We start from the raw sequence: 25,384 nt of genomic DNA, 5'->3' as shown, positions 1-25,384 counted from the left end.
AACAGTAGATTAATTTCCTCTGCGCTTTGTCATTTCTTTGTAATGCAGACCCTAATGGACACGTGTACCAAAGTGTGATCTCTGTGTGGAGCCAGGGTGCCGATGAGGAGTCTCAAACCCTTATCCTGCCCCGTAACCTGCGACTGGCTCTTTCTGTTGATGAGGGCCAACTGGAAGCAGCTGCTGCTCTCCTCCTGGATGAAGCCCACATTGCTGTTGTTGGCGTTCCACACCCCTCAGCTGGAACTGATAAAGGTACGTAACAACATCTCCCTGAAGATCATTAAATTGTCTCTTCCATGTTTGGCTTCAGTCTACTATGACCATGTGGCTGGTTAAGGTGGTCGCTTGTCCAATAAGTTCCAAGATACAAATTCCCTTTAGACATACTGCAGTCCTTAGTGGGCCCAGTACTCCTCCTTTTACCTAACATTCTGGACAGCTTTGTTTCCAGCTTAGTTGAGTACTGTACATTTACCAGTACAGATGGTTAGTTTCATAAAACCTTGTTAGATGAATTTGGTGAAGAAGTATTTTCATTTGAATTCAAATAGCAGAGTACACAACAAAAATTAAAGATGTTTTCCCTTCCTTCCTATGCTCTTCTAACGGTAAAATGAAGGATATTTTGAATCCATTTTGTCCACTGTATAATGAGAACTGGATAGATCTGACCTAATTTAACATTATTTTTACTTCTGAACACTAAGCAATTTGTGAGTAAAGTGTGTTTTTTTGGCTTTTGCGCTATCTTTGCTTTTTCAGATTATCTTTGCATCTGGAATATCAATTTCCAGACACTTCAGGCAGGGAAAGAAATTGCGGGTAAAATCTTCGGGCAGGTGGGTACATAATGCATGCATTTTTTTCCATTGTTAAGCTGAATGCTGAATTCATTTATTAAAATGTGGGTGGTGACTTTGTCTTTCCAAGTTTAGCAAAGGTAGTACGCTGCATGGCTAAGGTGTTGATTAGCTAGTTAAAGTTTAAAGTTGGCCAACAGTGGCCTTGTTAAGTCATTTGGACCACAGGCCAACGTTCCCTGTCCTTCCAGCTGGTGAGTGCTGATGGAGGACTGTATGACTTTGGTAGAGTATCACATCTGCTCTCCACTGTGACAGGGATCGCAGTCCCTCCTCACAACTATATAGCAGTTTGCAAGCTTACTATTCAGAGACCCATTATTGTTATTAAGTTATCTTTCTCTTGTACTTTTAGCTATGGTGTTATTCCAACAAGTTATTCATTCCTCATGGAAAAACCCTGTCTGTTGTTCCATACGGCTGCACCAAATCTTCACTCGCTTCCGCTTTGGGAAAGCTGAGGCGGTCCGGGATGCAAGGTGAGTTAGAACATTAATTAAATTGGACAAGATAAATGATTCCAACCTTGATGTCCAAGTGTGTAGATTCCACTTTTTGTGACAAGTCCATACACCCCACTAAGACAGTTTTTCCTTTTAATGAACACTGACATGTACAATGCAACTCTTCATTTACAACTGTGTAATTCCTTCTGCTTTGGATAAAGCATCCACAAACTTTTATACATTTTTATAGAGGCTTTTCAAGGGAGACAGGTACACCCGACTCTATTAAATGGTGATGCGTGTATGTATTTTTCGAGTATTGCATTAAAATTTTGGATGACGTGTTCAGCGCAATGCCCAGGTACCGGATCTGGGCCACCATATCATTTAATGTGGCCCATGAAAGCAAATCTTGTGTGTCAAGTTTGTTTCTTGCTAAAATACCAAATTACCAAATTGTAAGATTTTTTTTTGCCATCAGTCCCCCTTTTAAAATAGTTTTACTTTGCTTCTGATTTCAAACGTAGTTATTCATCAATTTGTTGTTTGTTTTTATATATTTAAATAGGTTCACATTCAATAAAGGGGAGCGTGGGGGGGGACCACAACTACAATGTGACACGCGCCAAAAACAAGTTTGACACCCTGGTGAATGGTATCCCTGAACTGATCGATTACTCATTTAAATGTCTTTTCACTTAAATTTGACAGAATACAGATCGCTAGTGTCAGTGCCTTCTTGGAACAGCATCTTACATGAAGAGAAAACTCAGCCCTCAAGAACAACAGAGACCTGGAAGTTGGTTTGTAAATTCTGATTACTTTCTAAAGATAATTCCAATTGACAGGCTGTTAATTTGCTCTAAACTCCAAATCCTTGCATAATGTTGGTACTAATTGTCTATGTTGTAGACCAGGCCAAGTGCACAGTTGTTTTTGTCTTGTATACTACCTTTTAGAATATTTGTGGCCTTGTTATGCAAAGATGATCCTTAATTAGTTTTATATCTTCCCAGAGAAATGCACGTAAGAGCCAGATGTCCCCCACTTTAACAGTGGAACAAATTCTGGAGCTCATCAAGGTAATATTTTTTTCATTTTGTAATCCACTGAGATCTGGATTTTTGTTTTACACTACCGTGAAAAAGTTTTTGTCTTTTTTTTTTTGGTTTTTTTTTTTTGCATGTCTATCACACACAGGTTTTAAATCATCAAACCAATTTTAATATTACTCAAGTCAAGGAACTACAAATCGCAGTTTAGGCACAAAAAATCCAAACCTTTCTGACCTTCTGTGAAAAAGTAATTTCTCCCCTCCCCCTCGTTAAATCACAGTCAGTGTGACTAACGACAAATTTGAATTCAATAATGTAACCCACACCCAAACCTGATTACCACCATACTTGTTGAATCAAGAAATCACTTAAATAGGATCTGTCAGAGAATATGAAGTAGGCTATAAGAGCTCAAGAACCAATGCATCACGCCACGATCCAAAGAAATTCAAGAAGATATTAGAAAATGGTGATTGAAATCCATCAGTCTGGAAAAGGTTATAAAGCCATTTTCAAGGCTTTGGGGCTCCAGCGAACCACTGTCAGAGCTATCATCCAAAATAGAGAAAACTGAACAGTGGCAAACCTTCCCAGGAGTGGACAGCCAAGTAAAATTACTCCAAGAGTGCGACGACCATTTAGGAGGTCACAAAAGAACCTCGAACAACATCTAAAGACCTACAGGCCTTGCTGGCTTCAGTTAAGGTCAGTGTTTATGACTCCACCAAAAGAAAGACAGTGGCCAAAGTGGCATCTATGGAAGAGTTCTCTGTCAGCAAAGAATACAAATGCTCGTCTCACATTTCCCAATAAAACATCTTGATGATCCTCAAGACTTTTGGTTAAACATTCTGTGGACTAACAACTCAAAAACTAAACTTTTTGGAAGGTCTGTGGCCTGTTCTATCTGGTGTAAAAATAGCACAGAATTTCATAAAAGGAACATTATGTCAGCGGTGAAGCATGGTGGTGGCAGTGTGATGGTCTGGGGCTGCTTTGCTGTTCTGGTGTGTACCAGAAAATCGTGAAGGAGAACGGCCGATCATCAATTCGTGCCCTCAAACTCAAGTGCTGTTGGATCATGCTGCAGGACAACAATGCAAAACACACCAGCATGTCTGCATCTGAAAGGCAAAAAAAAAAAAAAAAAAATAGGAGTAGCTATATCAAAGTCTGGATTTAATTCCCATTGAGATGCTGTGGTGTGACCTTAAATGGACATTTCATGCTAGAAAACCCTCCAATATGGTGGAGTTAAACAATTCTGCAAAGAGTGGGACAAAATCCCTCCAGAGCGATGTGAAAGACTCATCCTCAATTATCGCAAATGGTTGATTTCAGTTGTTGCTGTCAAGGGTGGTACAACCCATTATTAGGTTCAGGGGGCAATTACTTTTTCACAGTTGGCCGGAAAGGTTTGGATTTTTTTGGACTTAATAAATTTAATTGTTATTTGAAAACTGCATTCTGTATTTCCATGGGTTGTCTCCGAGTGACATTAAAATTGGTTTGATGTTTTAAAAACCTTTTTTGTGATTGATATACAGAAAAACTAAAATCAGGAAGGGGACAAATACTTATTCACAGCACTTTAGTTTTTGGAACAGTTGGAACTACTCTTTCTGGCAAAGGGGTAGGAAGGTAGATAAATGTTATAGTGCAATATACTTAACAACTTCCCCACTTAGTAAATGGGCTATGTCGTAGTTTCCTACCACCATGTGCTGTTTGTTGTCCTGTATGGTACACTTCTGATATAAAACAATACCCCTTATTTTTTGGGGGGGATAATTTAGACGGCACCAGTAGAGGAAGTAGAGAAACAAGTGGAAGGGCTCCTTTCCAGAGCAGAGACCCAGGACATGAATGAGTCATTAGGCCAGCTGGCATCGTCACTGGTTTCCCGCAGCTTGGCAGATAATGGCTTCTATTCCACGACCATGCTGGCACAGCTAGTACATACACAGTCTCTCTGTCACAGGTGAGTAGAAGCTGGCTGGGATTTTCATTGTTTTTCTCTTGACGTGACTTTGGATGTATACTGTTTTGTCCTTGTACTTCAAATTTGCACTTTAATAAAGTTTTCATGTAATCACATCTAGGACTAAATTTACAAGCTTTATTTGATTTTCATACATATTCTCCATTTCTTGTTTTCATCGCCACAAAAAATTTTAGTATAATCATGTCAAACATTGATTGCAATCCCTTTTCAGCGTGTGCCCTGACCTTGTGCAGCTAGCCCTGGAAAAGAACGATTACTTCCTGTGTCAGCTGTGTTTACAGTTCTTCCCTGACATCCCTGAAGAGGTCACATGCACCTGCCTGAAGGCCTTCATCAGGTGAAATCCGACACAGAAAACAAATTTAGCGTATGTTCTAGATGACAGCGTGCACCAGATAATAAGCTGTGGCCACTCTGTGTAGCGCTACCGCAGTTGTCTTCTACACATGCTAGTGGTAGTGGAATTGAGGTACATTCGTCGACGTGCATTTGAAAATAAATATTTGAACACCCTGCTACATTGCAATTTCTCCCACTTAGAAATCATGGAGGGGTCTGAAATTTTAATTGTAGGTGAATGCCCACTGTGAGAGAAACAATCTAAAAAGAAGAATCCTGAAATTACAATGTATTTTTTTTAAACGATTTGTGATACACCTGCAAATAAGTATTTGAACACCTATCAGCTAGAATTCTGACCCTGAAAGACCTGTTAGCCCGCCTTTAAAAGTCCACCTCCACTCCATGTATTATCCTGAATCAGATGCACCTGTGTGAGGTCGTTAGCTGCATAAAGACACCTGTCCACCCCATACAATCAGTAAGACTCAAACTTGTAACATTGCCAAGACCAAAGAGCTGTCCAAAGACACCAGAGACAAAATTGTACAACTCAACATGGCTGGAAAGGGCTACAGGGAAATTGCCAAGCAGCTTGGTGAAAAGAGGTCCACTGTTGGAGCAATCATTTGAAAATGGAAGACTCTAAACATGACTGTCAATCTCAATCGGAGTGGAGCCCCGTGCAAGATATCACTTCGTAGGGTCTCAATGATTCTTAGAAACGTGTAAGTTTGCCAATGACCATTTGGATGATACAGAGGAGGAATGGGTGAACGTTTTGTTGTCAGATGAGACCTAAATGGAACTTTCTGGTCGTAATTCCACTAACCGTGTTTGGAGGAAGACGAATGATGAGTTCCATCCCAAGAACACCAGCCCTACTTTGAAGCATGGGTGTGGTAGCATCATGCATTGCGGGTGTTTTTCTGCACATGGGACAGGACGACTCTACTGTATTAAGGAGAGAATGACCGCGGCCATGTATTGTGACATTTTGGGGAACAACCTCTTTCCCTCAGTCAGAGGATTGAAGATTGGTGGTGGCTGGGCCTTTCAACTTGAAAATGACCCGAAGGACACAGCCAGGAAAACCAAGGAGTGGCTCCGTAAGAAGCATATCAAGGTTCTGGCGTGGCCTAGCCAATCTCCAGACCTAAACCCAATAGAAAATCTTTAGAGGGACCTGAAACCCCTTTTTTTCTCAGCAACAGCCCAGAAACCTGTCTGATCTAGAGAAGATCTGTGTGGAGGAGTGGGCCAATATCCCTCCTGCAGTGTGTGCAAACCTGGTGAACAACTACAGGAAACGTTTGACCTTTTGTAATTCCAAACAAAGGCTACTGTATCAAATATTAACAGTTTTCTCAGGTGTTCATATACTTATTCAGAGCTGTTTCATACATATAAATCGTTGAAAAAAATCATACATTGTGATTTCTGGATTTTTCTTTTTAGATTATCTCTCTCACAGTGGACATGATGAAAATTTCAGACCCCTCCATGATTTCTAAGTGGGAGAACTTGCAATATAGGTGTTCAAATACTCATTTTTTTCACTGTAGATTCTTCTTCCTCTCCATGTCCTGAAAGTAAAGTTGTCATCTTCTTCTCCACATTGGAGGAATGCATGTCCAAAGCTGAGTGCATTTTTGGGAACGCCCATGTTTTTCGTTTTAAGTTTTTGTGGTACTTTCAAACTCATAGGCGCTGACGACAAAACAAAACTATTTTAGCCACATCGTTCAATATGCCACACGGTTCGCAGCACCTGAGAAAAGTTGCGGCTTGTCATCTGGAAAATATGGTACCGGTATATCCTTTGCAAAATGTTTTGCTTTTAGTGTAATGTAACATAAAATATATGTATTAAACATTCTGTCACAGTATGCCAGACAACGATGCAGAGAAAGTGAACCTGGAGCCTGACAGCATCTCCTTTATGGAAACTCTGACCTCCAGGGAACATGGTCAGGTTGGCTTGCAGAATGGTTTTAACTCCACCTCTTCGGAGCACCACTCAGACGTTACAATGACAAGAGCGGACGAAGAAAATGAAACTCCACGGGAACAAAGCTGTCCAGTGGTCTTACAAAGGGCTGTTTTACTGTATCCTTTACCTGGCACACATTAACTATTGAAGTGGTGATGTCAATAAAATTACAATGCATGACTATAGTCTTGAGCTTTATATGTGGTATAAAAATGGTTTTGAGACTTGACTGGTGCTGTAAAGGAATGAGATCCTGCAGACAGCGTACAGCGATGACCTTCTTCTCCCACATTTGAAAAACCTTTCATCCCAACACGTCATTGTAAGTTCCTTGGTTGCACTAAAGTTTCTCATTCTGGGAATGTATTGTTATACAGTATTGTCCACCCACTGTTGGTCCAATCTAGTCCTCTGTTTTTTTTATATTATATTTGCCAGTTTTACATTATAGTGTCGTTATAAGTAAATCGAGCATTGCCATGTAAGGTGTATTTTTCAGTTAATAATGAATTTTGTTTCTCATCCCATCAAGCTTTTCCTCCAGTACCTGCACTTCCTCTACTTAAAGTATAACCAAGACACTTTTCCTCAAAGCCATGGCTTTCGCTCACCCAGTCTAATGCAGGTATGTGACAATAGTTAGAATATCATTGCACAATTTAATGAATATAAGTAAGTAACAGAGTTGCTGAAAAGTAAAGACCATATATCATGGTAATAAACTGACCACACACTAGCAATCACATGAGAATAAATTAATTTGACTTGTTTTGTTCATTGCTAGTGTTACACAGGCTGCATCTTAATGGGACAAATACTGTTTTGTACCACAAATGTAGGTTGAGATTGTAGTTCAAAAATTATTCACTGGGTGTTTTTTTAATTCTCTTCTAGATTATGGATTGGGTTTGCTTGTTGTTGGATGCTCATTTTACAGTTCTAGTCATGACTCCAGAGGCCAATGGCTTGCTGCTAAACCTCCACAGCTATATTAAGTCTCAGGTATGTCCTGCTTATTCCCATCAGTTGAAGTATTGTGGTTTTATAAGTGTAAATACACATTTTAATAATAAAAAATATTTATTAAACAAAAAAAACCCAAAGAAACAAATGTTCCTCTATTTAGGCACTCACAAACAACACAGAAATTGATTTCCCCCACATTTTGTGTGATACCCAAGTAGCCACGACCAATTGGAAAAGTTGGGGACCCCCCCCCCCACCCCCCTGTGCCAGCACCCTGTGCCCCTCTTTTAATGGTACTCACTGGTTCTACTGGTATGCAAATGCTGTTTTCCATCAAATTTTAACACGCATGGTCATTCCCCTGTTTCGCAGTTGTTACCCTAACCAGTGTAGCTACTACTAGGACACTGAAAGGAGTGCAAATTCAGTGAATGACAAACTCATTGTAAAATGGTTTGTCCAGGATTTGAATGAGACCTGATTTATAGGGGGGAGGGGGGAGCAGATTCCAAACTGGGTCACACAAAATAAGCAAAGGGGCTTTTTTTTTTAAAACGCTTTTATACTAAATCCAAGTTAGTCACTCAAAGGAAGTCTAAGTAGTCATATTAGCACCTGTTTGAAAGGTTTATAACATGTTTTGATTAGCTTGTTTTAAATGGTAACAGTAGGCCAGAGATGTTTCATTTGACAAAATACTTTTAATATTTTTAGGTACTGTGCTATGAAAATGTAATGCCCCCCCTTAATTTATTTTGCATTATTTTAAGATCAAAGGTAGGTAGACAAATAACACGCAGCTGTACTTATAATGCTGGTTTAAAATTTCATTTATTAAGGAAAACCAACAATTCAAAGTTTCCTGACCCTGTATGAAAAATCATCCATTTTCTGAGGCTCATATCCTCACAATGGTCATGGGAAGGCTGAGGCCTATCCCAGCTATCAGCCTGAACTGGTTGCGAGCCAATTGCAAAGTACTTAAAGCCAGACAACAGTTGCACTTACAAGCAACTTCAGGGCAATTTAGAGTATCCAATTAATGCATATTTTTGGGATGTGAGAGGAAACACACACAGGCATGGGGAGAACAAACTCTACACAGGCAGGGCCGGGATTTGAACCCCATTCCTCCGAACTGTGAGACCAGCGGTCTCCACCTGCTCCTCTGCTCCCCATAAAATTATAGCTTACCTTTAAAAGAATGTACTTTAACTCTCTACCTTTTTCAAAACAGTTCTTCAAAACATTTTCTTGATTTTTTGTTTTTTTTAAATCAACAGATTTTTTTTAATCTTGGAAAATAATTTCCTTTTGACAAAAAAAACCTTTTTAAAATGGTACTCCACTTAAGTTTTCTTTCCTAATGCTCAGCTGAGGTGAATGAAAGTGATTGATAAAAAATGACAACCATCATTAATTAAGAAACAGGTGATGGGCATTTCTCCTTCACTGTGATTGGTCGTCAGAACCCCTCAGCCTGGTTAATGTCCGTGTGCGCCATGTCTGCTGTGTACTGGTTCCAGTCCTTCTTTCTTATCACGATGACTCACCTAGTAGTGGTTCTCCTCTGGTGTGAAGCAGCACTTCCTGGCCTCCTTGCAGTTGCATCTTTGCCGGCAGTCACTTGTGACGAGGAAAGTGTGGCTGCGGCCACAAGCCTTGGTGTCCAACACATCAATGCAAAGCACAAGCATGGATTCAGGTTCAAGCTACAAGAGGTCCAGAGCAGCAAATATCAACAGGTTGGTACTTCTCAAGGTTACCTTTTTGATACAATGAAAGCAAAACATGGTTCTGCTTGCCCCCTACAAAAATGACTTTCATTGTGGCAGGCAAAGTTTGGAAAGCATTTTAGTTTTTAATAATGTGGAATATTTTTAAAACCTTTTTGTTCAAAGTAGCCACTGAGCGTTGTGGTGGTGAGATCATGTGGCATGACCAACAAGGCTAGATGATGGAGGTTGTAGTTTGAGGCAGGACATTATGAATTTGAAAGGTTTGGCTAATGCTTTGTCCTCAATCCAGGTCTCAGGAGGTTGCCACATAGATGTGAACGTAAAGCTGGCGCAGACCAAATGTTATGTCACCAACCCCAAACCTGACAACCAATGTGAGCTGTGGTGACGGGATGAACGGGTAAACATGAACTTGGTTCTGAAGATTAGGTTGCTCATGCAGGTGATGTGCTAATTGTGCTGTTATTGTTTAGGGTGCCGTTGCGACCTGCAGCATTGAATTTTGGGTGATGTGGGGTGTGGCCAAAGTCACCAGACACAAATGCACTGCCAGGTCACAAACCCTAACTGCTGTCCTATTTTGTTGCCTTTCTCAAATAATTGACTTGAAGCATGGATTTAATATACAATATGGAAGGTAGATCTGGGTTAAATTATGCAGAGCACTTCTTTAAAACTAGTAGTTTGTTTTCCAGCTATAACTGCTCAAAGTACCCATCCATTGGAATGATACTTGAACATGTAATGCCACCTGTGTGCAGAACTTACAAACAAGGAACTGGTGACAGTTTGTCCCTATTGCCTCAAGTTGTTGTCTCTGGATGACCCAACAGCCTTGAAGGCCGTTAATGATTCTGTGTTCAAGTTTAACCGGGAGGGCAAACAGGAGAAATACTTTACCCTGATGGAAGTCGCTTGTGTGACGTTGGGGGTAAGTTTTTGTCTGTCCTTGCTATGTCACATCCTTTTAACACAATATTTCCTGTCTTAGTCCGTTCCAACCATCGGCATGATTACCTCATTCAAGTTTGCCCTGGTTGAGACCACCTGTCCTAGAGAAGCCAGGAATACTTTTGGGGCATGCACGCCTCTCTGTCCTGACAGAGCTGTGAGTTGACTTTAATGCTCATGGTCGGTCATAGATGAACATAGTGTATGACTGACTACTTTTTGTTTTTTTAACTTTCAAGAATCACACCTTTTGTCAAACCTTCTATTACAACTCGTACAGACAAGTGGGAGAACTTGACTGTGAATTATATCCACCCAGGGTAAGTCTACAGAAGTGCTACTTGTCCTGAACAACTCATTGTTCAACTTTCACTCTCCACAGAATCCAGGCCCTTACCCAACTGATGTTCCAGAACCTGTATGCAGCCCGTTGTTCCACGAAAGCCCAGAAGCTTGTTTGCAAGGAGCGTCTGAACTACCCCCAATAAGGCTATCCATCACATTTGTCCCTTCCCGCTAAAGTGATTTCATTGCTTGTCAACGATTGTAATAAAAGTACTTTGTCACCTCTGTGATCGTTCTTGCTCAAACACTTCATGGCTTTAGTTTTTCTTTAAGTTACCTTTTTGTAATGCTTGTCTTGGTCAATTCAAAATTTTAGTGGTACATTTTAAGTACTTAACTGATTACTGGACCTCACTTGCAGCTCACATCTTGACTAATTGCACATGGAATCTGTTCCTGGCTTCCCCTAAATGTTTTTGAGAATAAAGGGGTATTTAAACTTAGAGGAACGACTGCTATTGTCGTTTACACTTGTGCTGCTTATTTTGGGGTGCCTTGGTAATTGCCCTCAACTCATTGCTCAAGTTTCAAAATATTTAACCCTTTTCACAGCTTTTTGGGGCAATTTAAAATTTCTGCTAATTTTGAAATGTGCTGCATTGTCATGTTTTTAAGCAGTGTTTTAGCAGCATTACTGTTAATGGTACTCATTGGTTCTAAATGTTATGTAAATGCTCTTTGCCATTGAATTTTAACAGACATGGTCATTCCCCTGAGCTGTTACCCTTACCAGTGTAGTGAAAAGGCACTGAAATGAGTGCAAATTCAGTTAATGACAATTGTTTAATGGTTTGTCCAGGATTTGAACCAGATATCCTGATTTATAGAGGGGGAAGGAGATTTAAAAACTGGGTTACACAAAATTAGCTATCAAAGGGGCTTTTTTTTTAAAAACCGACTTATACTAAATCAGTCACTCAATGTAAGTCTAGTCACTATACAGGACCATTATATTATCAGCTGTTTGAAAGGTTTATAACATTGTTTTGATTAGCTCGTTTTAAATAACACGAGGCCAGAGGTGTTTCGTTTGGCAAAACATAGTTTGAGTATTTTGAGTTACTGTGCTGTGATAATGTAATGGCCCCCTTAACTTCAGGATCAAACAAGGGTAAATAGACAAATACCTATGATGCTGGTTTAAAATTTCACTAAGGAAAACCAACTATTCAGTTTCCTGCCCATGTGTGCAAAGACATTTACCCCCCTTGCTAAACTATGAATTATTTGTGGCTAATTGTGATTTTGGTTAGTTTTCAATGATCACGCCCAAGCCTGATTACTTCCAAACCTGTTCAATCAAGAAATCAGTGAAAAAAGGAATCGGTCCTCAAATCATCCATCCATTTTTCTGTGCTGCCTATCCTCACAATCCCTCACTATCATCAGGCAGTAGGCAGGGTACACCTGAACTGGTTGCCAGGCAATTGCAGGGCACATGGAAAAGGACAATAGTTGCACTCACAAGCACACGTCAGGGCAATTTGGAGGATCCAATTAATGCATGCTTTTGGGATGTGGCAGGAGACTGGAGTGCCCAGGGAAAACCCACGCAGGCATGGGAAGAACATGCAAACTCCACACAGGCGGGGCCGGGATTTGAAACCCAATCCTCAGAACCGTGAGGCCAATGCTCCATAATATTACAGCTTATCTTTAAAAGAATGTACTTCAACTATGTACCTTTTTCAAAACAGTTCTTCAAAATATTTCCTTGATTTTTTTAATTGCGATTTTAATTATTTTTTTTTGTCTTGGAAAATAAATTCCTTTCTACAAAAAAAACCTAACCCTAATGCTGTTCCAGTTTATTTTTCTTTGATAATCCTCAGATGAGGTGAATGGACCTGACTGGTAAAAATTACAACCATCACTGATTAAGACACAGGTGATGGGTATTTCTCCTTCACTGTGATTGGTCATCAGAACCCCTCAGCTTGGTTAAAGTCTGTGTGCGCCTTGTCAGCTGTGTACTGGTTCCAGTCCTTCTTTCTTATCACGATGACTCACCTAGTAGTGGTTCTGCTCTGGTGTGCTGCAGCACTTCCTGGCCTCCTTGCAGTTGCATCTTTGCCGGCAGTCACTTGTGCCAAGGAAAGCGTGGCGGCGGCTGCAAGCCTCGGTGTCCAACATATCAACGGAAACCACAAGCATGGATTCAGGTTCAAGCTGCAGGAGGTCCAGAGCAGCAAATATCAACAGGTTGGTACTTCTCAAGTTTACTTTTTTACAGAATGAATGCAAACCATAGTTCTGCTTGCCCCCTACAAAAATGACATGCGTTGTATTGTGGTAGGCTGAGTGTTATCGTTTTGAATATTATGTATTCTAAAACCGTATTTGCTCGACGTCACCACCTAGTGTTGTGAGGGTAGGATCATGTGACATGACCAACAAGGACGGATGATGGAGCAAGTAGTTTGAGGTGGAACATTAACAATTGGAAAAGTTTGGATAATGTCTTTCTCCATCCAGATATCAGGAGGTTGCCACATAGATGTGAATGTGAAGCTGGTGCAGACCAAATGTCACTTCACCAACCCCAAACCTGATGACCAGTGTGAGCTGTGGCGAATGGATGAACGGGTAAATATGAATTTGGTTTTGACCGATTTACAACCGCTTATGTAGGTGACATGCTAAGTGTGCTGGTATTGTTTTATTTAGGGTGCCGTTGCCACCTGCAGCATTGAATTTTGGGTGATGTGGGGAGTGGCCAAAGTCACCAGACACCAATGCACCACCAGACCAGGTCACAAGCCATAACTGTTCTTTTTCATGTTCTGTTGCTATTCTAAAACAAAATGCAGTGGAACACTTTTTGTTCTGACACTTAATCCATGGATTCAATTATCAGTACAATATGGGATAAAATCTATTCCTTGGGACCCATATGACTAACTTGGAGCAAAAAGTATAAGGTTATTTTGTATGTAACTTATTTTTATTTTTTTTTGTTTATAAACTCAAACATGCCATCTGTGTGCAGAACTTACCAACGAGGAGCTGGTGACAGTTTGTCCCTATTGCCCGAGTTTGTTGCCTCTGGATGACCCGACAGCCGTGAAGGCTGTTAATGATGCTGTGGTCAAGTTCAACCGGGAGAGCAAACAGGAGAAATACTTCACCCTGATGGAAGTTTCTCATGTGACAATGGGGGTAACTTTATTTGTTGTTGCTGGTATGCCTATCTGTACTGTCACATCCTTTTGAAACTAATATCCTTCCTGTCTCAGTCTGTTGCAACAATCGGCACGATTACCTCACTCAAGTTTGCCCTGGTTGAGACCACGTGTCCCAGAGAAGCCAGGAACACTTTTGTGGCCTGCACACCTCTCTGTCCAGATAGAGCTGTGAGTTGACTTTCATGCAATGGCTAGTCATAGATCACATCCAAACACAAATGGCTGATTTTTGCTTCTTTCCCCTCCCCAAGCATCACTCCTTTTGTCAAACCACCTATTACAACTTGTACAGACAAGTGGGAGAACTTGAGTGTGAATTATATCTTCCAAAAGTAAGTTTACCCAAGTGCTACTTCTGCTTGTACATAGAGTGCCTCATTTTTTTTTTTTTTTATTTATTTTTTTTTTTTTCACAGAATCCAGGCCCCCACCCGACTGATGTGCCAGAACCTGTGTGCAGGCCGTTGTTCCACCAAAGTCCAGAAGCTTGTCTTTGCAAAGAGCGGCTGAAGAATCCCACTCATTCTATCCACCACATTTGTCCATTCCCACTTAAGTGAAGTCATTGCTTGTCAACTCTCTATTTGTAATAAAAGCAAAGTACTTTGCCGCCATTCATTTGATCATACTTCAGGTTGGCTTTTTCATTCTAGTCTTGGGTGACTCTAAATCTTTCTACATTTCAAATGAACTCTCATACACTTGTAATTTGGGTTAGGAAATCCCATTAGTGTTTTCCTGCCTCCCCAATAACATTGTTTTTCACTTAAATTGCACTGCTCATTTTGGTGTCTAAATGCTTCCCAGCTCATGACACAATACACCAGTTGCAAAAAATTTAACCCTTTTAAGCACTGCATTTAACCCTAAACATGTTATTCTTTACCAGTATAGCTACTTATAGGAAACTGCAAAAGAAGTCCAAATTCTGTGACAGATCAACCATTAAATGGTTTGTATGGGATTGAAATCATACCTCTCACACCAATGTGGGAAATATCCCATGAGACCAATGAGCAATGGTGGTTTTACCTGCACAGGAATTTATACTTAACTGTACAACCTTAGCATCTGATAAGGTATTCCAACATGGACTGAGTTCAAACTAACATGATAGTCCCACATACAATATTTGCTTCTGTAATTCAATTGACATACTGTGAACCCATTTGAATGTACACTTATTTTCCAGTACTTCATACAGGCTTTTTTTATTTTCTGAGCCACTTAAGTTATGTGAGAGAAAATTAACCACACCTATGGGAAATTTAGTCAATGAATGCATATTTTTGGGATGTGGGAGAAAACTCATGCAGGCACGGGGAGAATATGTAAACTCCAAACAGGCTTCCAAAAAAGATAAACTCTTGGAAGGTGCCTTACATTTGGCGTAAATGTAGAAAAACACCATCCATTTTCATAGCCGCTTATCCTCATAAGGGTCGCAGGAGTGCTGTAGCCTATCCAGGCTGTCAACGGGCAGGAGGCGGGGTACGCCCTGAACTGGTTGCCAGCCAATCGCAGGGCACATAGAGACAAAGAGCCGCAATCACAATCACACCTAGGGGCAATTTAGAGTGTCCGATTAATGTTGCATGTTTTTGGGATGTGGGAGCAAACCGGAGTGCCCGGAGAAAACCCACACAGGCATGGGGATAACATGCCAACAGGCTTTCAAAAAGGATCAACTCTTAGAAGATGTCTTCTTACATTTGGCATAAATGTAGAAAAACACTATTTGCCTCTTATTGTGTCTTTGTGTCATTTTTTTTAAAGTGTTGAGTTTACATATGTTTTCACAAGCTTACATGTGCTTAAAGCACTTGGAAGGAATAAAGCTATATACAGTACAAATGTATTTGAACAAATGTTTTTATATTACTGATTTCATAGAGGATTCGCTTACTGGTTCATCCACGAGCTCGGTCTGTTGTGGACCCCCACACAACATGACAAAATCCAGCGAGGCAGTGAAATATTGCTTAATGCTGATCCTGGAACCTCGACTCACGAGCTTGAGGGCTGTGCTAACCCTGCAACTGATTGACAATGTATATATAAATATGGCTATTTTCAAGGGATTTTTTTTCTTGAAAAATATTCTACAAGAAATCATTTGAAAATCCGTTGCACAACTGTGAGTTAAAACAAAAATTCCTTTGCCAATTGTCTACTGTGGAACTCATCATGTGTGAGGTACTAGGGGGCTCCAACTACTGAAGACAAATTCTTTGTGTGTTTTCCATACTTGGCCAATAAAGCTGATTTTGAAAATGGCATTTTAAGATGACTTGGGTGTTGTCTATTTACATTTGTTTGATTTACAAGGTGAAATTACACAAAAATATAAAAATTGGAGAACGGGGGCAATACTTTTTCATGGTACTGCATACATGTTGTAAGATTCTTTTTGACACCACACTTCAATTGGTATTAATAAATAAACACGTTGAAGCAAACACAATTTTGCCTCTTATTGGGAGAACTAAGCAACTGTGAGTCATGTTTTCCAAAGTGATGTGGTTAAAGCACGTGAAAGGACTAAAACTTAAAATGTATTTTTATAAGGATTTCTTTATTTTTTTATATTTACATTTTACATTTGTTTATATTACAACCTTTAGTACTTCTAATATTATACCTTTTAAAACTAAACCTTTAATGATTTCAACTTTCAAAAGCTAAATATTTTTTTATTTTTTATCAGAGTACAAATTTGTCTGAAAAGCAACACTTATTTTTTGGGGAAAAATGTTCATTTTATTTTAATAAACCCTTATTATCATAAATTACGGCTTTTCTTTAAAATAATCTCTCTCTAGTATGTACGGTACTTCAAAATATTTTGATGGATGGATGGATGGCCATAAATTCCATAAAAAGATATCATTCTTAAAATTTAAAAAAAAACTTTTTGTAATACCTTTTTTACAACTTTTTTCCTGATTAAAAATTATACTTTTTTTCCCTTTCCTAATGTTGACCTGATGTGAATGAACCGGATTGATAAAAATTACAACCACCAGTAATTAGGAGACAGGTATTGGGGATTTGTCCTCCACTGCGATTGGCTGGCAGAACCCCTCAGCCTGGTTAAAGTCCGTGTGCATCTGCTCAGATGTGTGTTGGTTCTAATTCTCTGCTCCCATCACAATGACTCACCTGTTCGTGGTTCTGGTGTGGTGTGCTGCGGCGCTTCCTGGCCTCCTTGCCTCCTTGCGGTAGCATCTTTCCCAGCAGTCACTTGTGACGAGAAAAGCGTTCCGGCGGCTGCGAGCCTTGGTGTCCGACACATCAATGGAAAGCACAAGCACGGCTTCAAGTTCCAGCTGCAGGAGATCCAAAGCAGCAAATATCAACAGGTTTGCAAGTTTCAAGTTTACATGCAAGCTAGTTTGTTCGGCTCGCTCTTGCTGTCTCTTTGATTTTTATATGTATATGTGAGCAGCTACCCATGACCTTACATTGCATTGTGGTAGACTTGGTTTGAAACTCATTCTCGAATGTCTTTAATATCGTTTTAACTAACATTTTTGGCATGATTTGAGCCCTCATTTCTTGGGCAGGACTGATGGATGGAGGGAGAAACTCTTTTATACACTTTGCCAGTAAAGCTGATTTCTGATGATTTAAAGTAACCATCTACTATGATGAGGCTGGGATAATGTGGCATGATCAGCATAGGGATGTGGAAGAACATTAAAAAGTTTAGATGTCTGTTCCTCACATCCAGATTTCCGGTGGTTGCCACATAGATGTGAATGTGAAGCTGGTGCAAACCAAATGTCATTTCACCAACCCCAAACCTGAGGACCAATGTGACCTGTGGCGACGGGATGAACGGGAAGACTATAGCTGTTCATGGAGGTGACATTATGTGTGATGCTGTTGCTCGTTTAGGGTGCATGTGCTACCTGCAGCGTTGAATTTTTGGGTGATGTGGGCAGTGGCCAGTCTTTTTCTTTCCCCCTCCCCATAATGCTTGACTTGGTTCTCTTAAAGTTTACCAACAATCTGATTCATTTTAAGTTGCCGTGCCACCTCTGTGCAGAACTTACCAACGAGGAGCTGGTGACAGTTTGTCCTTATTGCCCCAATTTGTTGCCTCTGGATGACTCGACAGCCTTGAAGGCTGTCAATTAGTCTGGGGTCAAGTTCAACCATGAGAGCAAACAGGAGAATTACTTCACCCTGATGGAAGTGTCTCATGTGACAATGAGGGTAATGAAGTGGTTTTTTTTTTTAATTCCTTGCTCCGCAATGTCCTTTTAAAACTCCACATTATTCTTCCTGTATCAGTCCATTGCAACCACTGGCACCATTACCTCACTCAAGCTTGCCCTGGTTGAGACCACCTGTCCCAGAGAAGCCAGGAATACTTTGGTGGCCTGCATTCCTCGCTGTCCAGAGAGAGCTGTGAGTTGACTTTCATTCTAAAGGCTGGTAAAAGATGAACCCATCCAAACTGATGTAGTTCTTGACTCCCCCCCCCCCCTTTTCAAGCATCTACTACAACTTGTACAGACAAGTGGGGGAACTTGACTGAAATATCTCCCAAAAGTAAGTCAACACAAGTGCTACTTTTACTTGTACTGAGCGCCTCATTCAAATTTTTATTCTCTGCAGAATCCAGGCCCCTACCCAACTGATGTTCCAGAACCTCTATGCGGGCCGCTGTTCCATCAAAGTCCAGAAACTTGTTTGCAAGGAGCGGCTGAACTACCCTAATAAGGCTATCCACCACATTTGTCCCTTCCCTCTTAAGTGATGTCAACTTGATTGCAATAAAAATGTTACTGCTACTTATCTGATCATACTTGATCCAAGTTCATGACTTTAAGTTGCCTTTCTAGTCTGTCAATTTTACATTTCTTGCGAGACTGGCCCTTTTTTTTTTTTTTTTTTTAAAAGGGCATTCCTGGAGCTTAAAACAAATCTTGATTGGAAAGGCAATCTGCTCCTGCCTAGCACTTTTTGAGAAACCTACTAAAGAGCCAGTGAAGCTGGTTTGTCACACCAATGGTACTGCTTGTATGTGCCTTGCCAGGATAATTAGTGAAAATTTCCCCCATATTACATTATAGCACAGGACAAGTAATTTTTATGCACAATTTTTCAGGGACAGTTTGACTTAAAATTGGACTATGGTCATTTGAAATGCACTCAGTGATCCCTGTTTTGAAAGTAATTTTAAGCATCTGTTTTGAGATTAAAGGTCAACACCACTGCCACATATGCTAATTGTTAGCCTGTCTAGTTTGTCACTGAATTGTAAAAAGTATGTTCATACTTAATTTTTAATATGCTACTCTTTTCAGTGTCAGATACTTGGAAACTGCAAAAGGAGTGAAGTCTGTTTAAACAAAATCAATGATAAATGGGGACTCAACCAGGACCTCTCACAATGAGAATCATACCCTTAGCCCAGTGGTATACAAACATTTTGGTATGACCCACTTTTGGCTGAGTCCAAGGTGTCTTTTGAGGGTGGGGGGGAATCAAAATGATCCCCAAGAATTTTGGGAGAGTATTACATGGACAAATGAGGTGAAAGTTGAGGTTTCATTACATCTGGTGTAGATGTAGCACATTTCACAGAACATCAACAGTCAAACATGCTTTTATCCTTTAGGACCTGGACAACTTGGTGTGATCAATGAAATCATGAAATCTTCTCTTGAACAGAAAATCCAGAAGGAGAATGTTCAGTCAGTTTGTAACAACTGGAAGCGCAGTTGGGTTCTGGAACAGGATAACAATCCAAAACACGCCAGTACATTTCTGAATGGCTTAAACAAAATGGCTTAGTTGTTTAGTTTTACTTTTCAAAGTCCAGACTTGAGTCAGATTTAAATACAGTGGAAGACCAGTGACAGAACTTAAAATGTCTGTTCGTGCTCAAACACCCTTCATTTTGTTCTGAATTCAATCAATTCTGCAAAGATGAGTGGGCCAAAATATGTTCACAGAGAATTCCTTTGCACTCAGAGAAAATGCTTGATTTCAGTTGTTGCTGTTGAGGGTGCCCCAACCTGATATAATGTTTAGGGGGACTTGTCACACAGGGCTAGGTATTCATCCATCCATCCATTATCTTTTGCCGCTTATCCTCACGAGGCTCACGGGGAGTGCTGGAACCTATGCCAGCTGTCAACGGGCAGGAGGTGGGGTACACCCTGAACTGGTTGCCAGCCAATCGCAGGGCACATGGAGACAAACAGCCGCACTCACAACCCCACCTATGGGCAATTTAGAGTGTCCAAATAATGTTGCATGTTTTTGGGATGTGGGAGGAAACCGGAGTGCCCGGAGAAAACCCACACAGGCACAGGGAGGACATGCAAACTCCACACAGGCGGGTCCCGGATTGAACCCGGGACCCCTGAACTGTGAGGCTAACGCTTTACTAGCTGATCCACTGTGCCGCCCATGGCAACATTCAACCTGATTAAATACAGGATGAGTTGAAGATATCCACAGGCAATGTATTCATGGCAAATGTCTTCCTAAAAAGAATGTAATTCTTAAAACTTAATTATTTTTTGACAAAGTATGAATTTTTCTCAAAAATGAAAAAAAAAACATTTTCCCCCCAAAATACTATATACAATAAAACTATTTTTTATTCTTTTTTTTTTATTTCCTAATGCTCAGCTGAGCAATCAATGAACCCGATTGATAGAAAGTATAAGCACCCCCTAATTAGGACACAGGTGTTTGACCCCCACTGTGATTGGTTGTCAGAGTTCCTCACCTTGGATAAAGTCTGTGTGCGTCCAGTCTGATGTGTGCTAGTTCCACCTCTTTCCTCTCATCATGATGGTGTACCTTTTTGCCACTCTGCTTTGGTGGGCTGCAGCTCTTCCTGGCCTCCTTGCGGCGCCATCTTTGCCGGCAGTCACCTGTGACAAGGAAAGTGTGGTGGCGGCTGCGAGACTCGGTGTCCACCACATCAACGGAAACCACAAGCATGGATTCAGGTTTAACCTGCAGGAGGTCCAGAGCAGCAGATATCAACAGGTTGGTACTTTTTAGTTTTCATGAGAGAGAGCTCATTTTAAAAATATGCGGTGTGTGTGTATGTAAAATTGTAGCTGGCAGGGCTAATAACGTCTGACTAAAAAGATCAAGGAGTGACTTGGAGAGCTATTTGTGGCAAAACCATTTAACAAGTTCAAAGTTTTGTGTGATGTCTGGTCCTCCATCCAGGTTTCAGGAGGTTGCCACATAGATGTGAACGTTAAGCTGGTGCAGACTAAATGTCACTTTACCAAGCCCGTACTTGATGATGACGAATGTGAGCTGTGGCAACGGGATGAACGGGTAAATACAAATTTTTAGTTCTGAAGATTAGTTGCTCATGCAGGTGAAGCGCTAAGTGTGCTGTTGTTGCCTATTTAGGGTGCCGTTGCCACCTGCAGCATTGAATTTTGGGTTATGCGTGAAGTGGCCAGAGTCACCAGACACGAATGCACCACCAGACCAGGTCACTACTGCTCTTTTTGTTTTTCACCCCCCTCCTTTCTGAAACAAAATTGGTTAAACTTTGTGCATGAATTTTATTTAAAATTAAATGAACTATCTGTGGGATAAATTGTGCAGCATGGATTTTTTTTTTTTTTTAAATAAACAATTTTCAGGTGGTTCAAATTTTGTAAATGTTCGCCTCTGCCCATCTTTTGGATTCTGAACTGTAACATTCCAACAGTATTGGATCTTGACTTGGATCTATAAGGTTCTGTCACCCCCCCCCCCAATTTTTTTTTTTATATATCTCTATCGTAACTTTTGCACCTGTCTGTAGAACTTACCAACGAGGAGCTGGTGACACTTTGTCCCACTTGCCCCAAGTTGCTGCCTCTGGATGACCCGACAGCCGTGAAGGCTGTTAATGATGCTGTGGTCAAGTTCAACCGGGAGAGCAAACAGAAGAATTACTTCACCCTGATGGAAGTATCTCACGTGACAATGGGGGTGATTATTATTATTTTTTTTTTTTTAAATGCCAGTTCTTTCTGCATCAACTTTAACTCATTATCGTTCCTGTGTCAGTCTGTTGCAAGCATCGGCACAATCACCTCTCTCATGTTTGCCCTGGTTGAGACCACGTGTCCCAGAGGTGCCAGAAATACTCTTGTACCCTGCACTCCTCGCTGTCCGGACAGAGCTGTGAGTTTTCTTTTTAACCATGTGGATCAAAGATGACCTCATCTAAACACAAATGGCTGTTTTTGTTTTTTTTTTTTTTTTTTTTTTTTTTTTTTTTTGTTCTTGACATTTATTTAATAGGACCATGCCTTTTGTCGAACCACCTATTACAATTTGCACAGACAAGTGGGAGAACTTCATTGTGAAATCTATCTACCAAAGGTAAGTGCACAAAAGTGGTATTTCTATTTGAGTGCCAAGTTAACATTTTTTGTTCACAGAATCCAGGCCCCCACCCAACTGATGTGCCAGAGCCTGTGTGCAGGCCGTTGTTCCACCAAAGTCCAGAAGCTTGTCTTTGCAAGGAGCGGTTGAACTACCCTGATCTAGCAATTCACCACATTTGTCCCTTCCCACTTAAGTGATATTACTTGATTTTTATGGAAATAAAAGTACTCTGAATATTTCCTGATGTTGCATTTTTAATCTTAATAAAAGTGGTATCTTAATTCTTTCCTGGATCTCATTTGTAATAAAATTGTCTTGCATTGATTGGGGAAATTCCATTTAATTTGTCCTTGCCTCTACTAAAAAAATATATATATATTTTTTTTTAAGTCCACTAAACTGTCATTTTGGTGTGACTTGAAGCAAGCATAATGAGCTTGGCTTCATCTGTATGGTACAACTTCTTTTGGAAATAAGGATACATACCTGCAATGTTTGGTTAGTGGGTATGGAACTATTTCAGGACCTAGGCTTGGACCAAAAGATTCATATTCCAAGTGATCCTTAGCACACAGCCAATATCATAGTGGCTTCAGAACACCTCAATGACTGATCTTGAATGGCCCAGCCAGATCCCTGACTTCAACCCAATTGACCATCTCTTGAGAGCTCCGAACATAGCTGTCCAATGTTTACCATCCAACCTGAGAGAACTGGAGAGCATCTGAGAGGATGCATAAATCCAGGTGTGAAATTTGTTGCATTTGCAAAAATACTCAGGGCTGTATTAGATCAAAAGGGTGCTTCTAAATACTGAGTAGAAGTTCTGAATACTTTTGACAGTGATAATTTTTTTTTTAATCTGCAAAACCTTCACTTTTTTTGTCTATGAGATCCTGTGTACTGTATATCCATGGGGGAAAAAATGACCTAATGGCTGCAATTCAAGTAAAATAACATTTCTGTGAACACTATCAATGAGGTGGCTATAAGGTGACAGAGACGTCTATGCGGAAGATGAGTCAGTGACCTGTCTGTGATTCGAACCTTGTCACTGCTTTTGACAGATATGGCAACATCCATCCATCCATTTTCTTAGCCGTTTATCCTCACAAGGGTCGCGGGGAGTGCTGGAGGTAGGGTATACCCTGAACTGGTCGCCAGCCAATCGCAGGGCCCATTGAGACAAACACCCGCACTCACAATCACACCTTGGGGCATTTTAGAGCATCCAATTAATGTTGCATGTTTTTGGGATGTGGGAGGAAACTGGAGTGCCTGGAGAAAACCCACACAGGCACGGGGAAAACATACAGACTTCACAAAAGCAGGGCCGGGATTGAACCCTGGAACTAAGAACTGTGAGGCCAACGCTTTACCAGCTCATCCACCGTGCCGCCCATGGCAACATTCAACCTTATTAAATGCAGGGTAAGCAGATGACAACTGACCACTGGCAATGTATATGCTATGTCTGCAGACCTCAAAATCTAAAATAATTCAGAGCGTTTGATGTCTACTCTTCACTCATGAATGAATGAACTCTATCCGATTCACCACATATTCAGAACTCCCATGTCTGTCTCCGCCCTAATCCAATTCGCCAAAATCACCTTATATGAGTGGTCCACCTTGCTCCACAGGTTATATGTTGTCTGAGCAGGTGGAAGTCTAGACCGCCTTCCATCAAAATCTCACACACCTATTTCCTTTGGTAATCCCATTTTGGGGGAGGCTGGTCTGCTAAGTTGCCAAACTAGGCACCAAGCCTAACGCTTGCACGAAAGTCAAGAAATGCCAGCATTCGCCCTCCGTTGCACATTGTGCAGTCTACGAAAACAACTCTCATACTATTATATCACATGTCGTTAAACAGTCCATGTAACAAAGTTTGTTTGACATCAAACAACAACAAAAACCTAGCTGTTTTGGCTGATTGTGAACTGCAGAGACCAATTGAAGGCAAGCAAACACACCCATTAACAACAAGAATGCTGCTGCTTGGTCAATCCAAATAATTCCCAGAATGTTGTAATGTGGAATTTATTTGTGTTCGGATTTACATAACTCGTTCTCTGAGTCACGCACCTCTTTGTTTGCTTCATAGCAAAGATTAGATCAACTATTTGCCCTAGTGCATTTTATCCCTCGGAAAGCCCTTCCAGGTACAGCAAGATCCCTTAGGCTCTAGAAGAGCTGCGATTTGAGCCCTACAACCTCTCCAGGAGGCGCTCATCCACACCACAACCCCCCTCTAAGAGGAACACATTAGCGTCTCCCTGTAACTTTTATTTTTGATTGCCCACATTTTTGTGAGTCTGCACACCTTGACAGGAGATATTTTATTCGCCACACAGCTATGCAGAAAATGTCTCTGGCTCACAAGCAGACCTGTGTTCATGTGGAAAGTATGTTTTTACAGCTGAGATTCCAACCTGATTTCTTGGATCAAATTCTTGAACCTCGTCCCCAAACGCGTGTCCGCATACACAGGCATCCGCGGACACACATGCACGGACATACTTGGACTCCGTACCCGCCCCTCGGTGCTCCGACTGCATAGTTTCACTTCCATGGCTCAAATAAGAATGCCCCTTAAGGGGATGTATCGTTGCCTTGTTCTCTGAATAGTTCCTCAGTCGCCCCCGGGAGAAAGCACAAAGTTTAATTTGTGAATGGGGGATCGTTATGTCCACCGATAAACATCTGCAGTTCCTCAATGTGCTCATGAAACATGTCAAATGAATCCCTATCAGCAATACAATGCAATATTTGAGGTCAACCCCTGATGATATTTGGGTTAGCGTTAGATCTATCCATCCACTTTATTTTGCCGCTTATCCTCAAGAGGGTCACGGGGAGTCAACAGGCAGGAGGCAGGGTATACCCTGAACTGGTTGCCAGCCAATCACAGGGCACCAAGAGACAAACAGCCGCACTCAAAATCACACCTAGGGGCAATTTAGAGTCTCCAATTAATGTTGCATGTTTTTGGGATGTGGGAGGAAACTGGAATGCCCGGAGAAAACCCACGCAGGCACGGGGAGAACATGCAAAGTCCACACACGCGGTGCCGGGATCGAACCCGGGTCCTCAGAACTCTGAGGCCAACGCTTTATCA

At 41.0% G+C, this 25,384-nt stretch overlaps 4 protein-coding genes across 4 annotated transcripts in view; all 4 read left to right on the top strand.

The window, feature by feature from the left end:
* The window catches only part of LOC133503450 (nucleolar protein 11-like), an 8,763-nt gene extending 712 nt beyond the window's left edge, over positions 1-8,051 (top strand). Inside the window, exons 2-13 of the mRNA XM_061825124.1 lie at positions 49-255; positions 766-842; positions 1,219-1,342; positions 2,021-2,112; positions 2,326-2,391; positions 4,161-4,345; positions 4,581-4,706; positions 6,596-6,817; positions 6,945-7,023; positions 7,234-7,326; positions 7,596-7,703; positions 8,040-8,051. Coding sequence (XP_061681108.1) covers positions 49-255; positions 766-842; positions 1,219-1,342; positions 2,021-2,112; positions 2,326-2,391; positions 4,161-4,345; positions 4,581-4,706; positions 6,596-6,817; positions 6,945-7,023; positions 7,234-7,326; positions 7,596-7,703; positions 8,040-8,051 — 1,391 coding nt within the window. The remainder of the gene's footprint in view (positions 1-48; positions 256-765; positions 843-1,218; positions 1,343-2,020; positions 2,113-2,325; positions 2,392-4,160; positions 4,346-4,580; positions 4,707-6,595; positions 6,818-6,944; positions 7,024-7,233; positions 7,327-7,595; positions 7,704-8,039) is intronic.
* Positions 8,052-9,096: 1,045 nt separating this feature from the next.
* Positions 9,097-11,135, top strand: LOC133503345 (uncharacterized). Its single transcript, XM_061824878.1, has 6 exons — positions 9,097-9,412; positions 9,696-9,780; positions 10,240-10,337; positions 10,398-10,514; positions 10,597-10,677; positions 10,740-11,135. Exons 1-6 carry the CDS (start codon positions 9,155-9,157, stop codon positions 10,875-10,877), a joined length of 777 nt encoding a protein of 258 aa, XP_061680862.1. The 5' UTR covers positions 9,097-9,154; the 3' UTR covers positions 10,878-11,135.
* Positions 11,136-12,652: 1,517 nt separating this feature from the next.
* Positions 12,653-14,515, top strand: LOC133503478 (alpha-2-HS-glycoprotein-like). Its single transcript, XM_061825156.1, has 7 exons — positions 12,653-12,904; positions 13,178-13,288; positions 13,370-13,454; positions 13,692-13,861; positions 13,939-14,055; positions 14,139-14,219; positions 14,304-14,515. The coding sequence occupies exons 1-7, from the start codon at positions 12,704-12,706 to the stop codon at positions 14,445-14,447; spliced, it is 909 nt and encodes a 302-aa protein (XP_061681140.1). The 5' UTR covers positions 12,653-12,703; the 3' UTR covers positions 14,448-14,515.
* A 6,126-nt stretch (positions 14,516-20,641) lies between these two features.
* On the top strand, positions 20,642-22,502 carry LOC133503337 (alpha-2-HS-glycoprotein-like). The gene is made up of 7 exons (XM_061824866.1): positions 20,642-20,907; positions 21,097-21,210; positions 21,289-21,373; positions 21,692-21,861; positions 21,940-22,056; positions 22,177-22,257; positions 22,317-22,502. Exons 1-7 carry the CDS (start codon positions 20,704-20,706, stop codon positions 22,458-22,460), a joined length of 915 nt encoding a protein of 304 aa, XP_061680850.1. The 5' UTR covers positions 20,642-20,703; the 3' UTR covers positions 22,461-22,502.
* Positions 22,503-25,384: the final 2,882 nt, after the last annotated feature.

Source organism: Syngnathoides biaculeatus, chromosome 7 (genome assembly GCF_019802595.1).
Source record: "Syngnathoides biaculeatus isolate LvHL_M chromosome 7, ASM1980259v1, whole genome shotgun sequence".
NCBI classification, from domain to species: domain Eukaryota; kingdom Metazoa; phylum Chordata; class Actinopteri; order Syngnathiformes; family Syngnathidae; genus Syngnathoides; species Syngnathoides biaculeatus.
This window is presented reverse-complemented; position numbering and strand designations above follow the sequence as displayed.

Coding starts and splice junctions, on each gene's coding strand:
- LOC133503345 (XM_061824878.1), top strand. CDS start 9,155: ATGTCCGTGTGCGCCATGTCTGCTGTGTACTGGTTCCAGTCCTTCTTT. Junction 10,338..10,397: donor TCGCTTGTGTGACGTTGGGG/GTAAGTTTTTGT, acceptor TTCCTGTCTTAG/TCCGTTCCAACCATCGGCAT. Junction 10,515..10,596: donor CTCTCTGTCCTGACAGAGCT/GTGAGTTGACTT, acceptor TTAACTTTCAAG/AATCACACCTTTTGTCAAAC.
- LOC133503478 (XM_061825156.1), top strand. CDS start 12,704: ATGACTCACCTAGTAGTGGTTCTGCTCTGGTGTGCTGCAGCACTTCCT. Junction 13,289..13,369: donor TGTGGCGAATGGATGAACGG/GTAAATATGAAT, acceptor TGTTTTATTTAG/GGTGCCGTTGCCACCTGCAG. Junction 14,056..14,138: donor CTCTCTGTCCAGATAGAGCT/GTGAGTTGACTT, acceptor CCCCTCCCCAAG/CATCACTCCTTTTGTCAAAC.
- LOC133503337 (XM_061824866.1), top strand. CDS start 20,704: ATGATGGTGTACCTTTTTGCCACTCTGCTTTGGTGGGCTGCAGCTCTT. Junction 20,908..21,096: donor AGAGCAGCAGATATCAACAG/GTTGGTACTTTT, acceptor TCCTCCATCCAG/GTTTCAGGAGGTTGCCACAT. Junction 22,057..22,176: donor CTCGCTGTCCGGACAGAGCT/GTGAGTTTTCTT, acceptor TTTATTTAATAG/GACCATGCCTTTTGTCGAAC.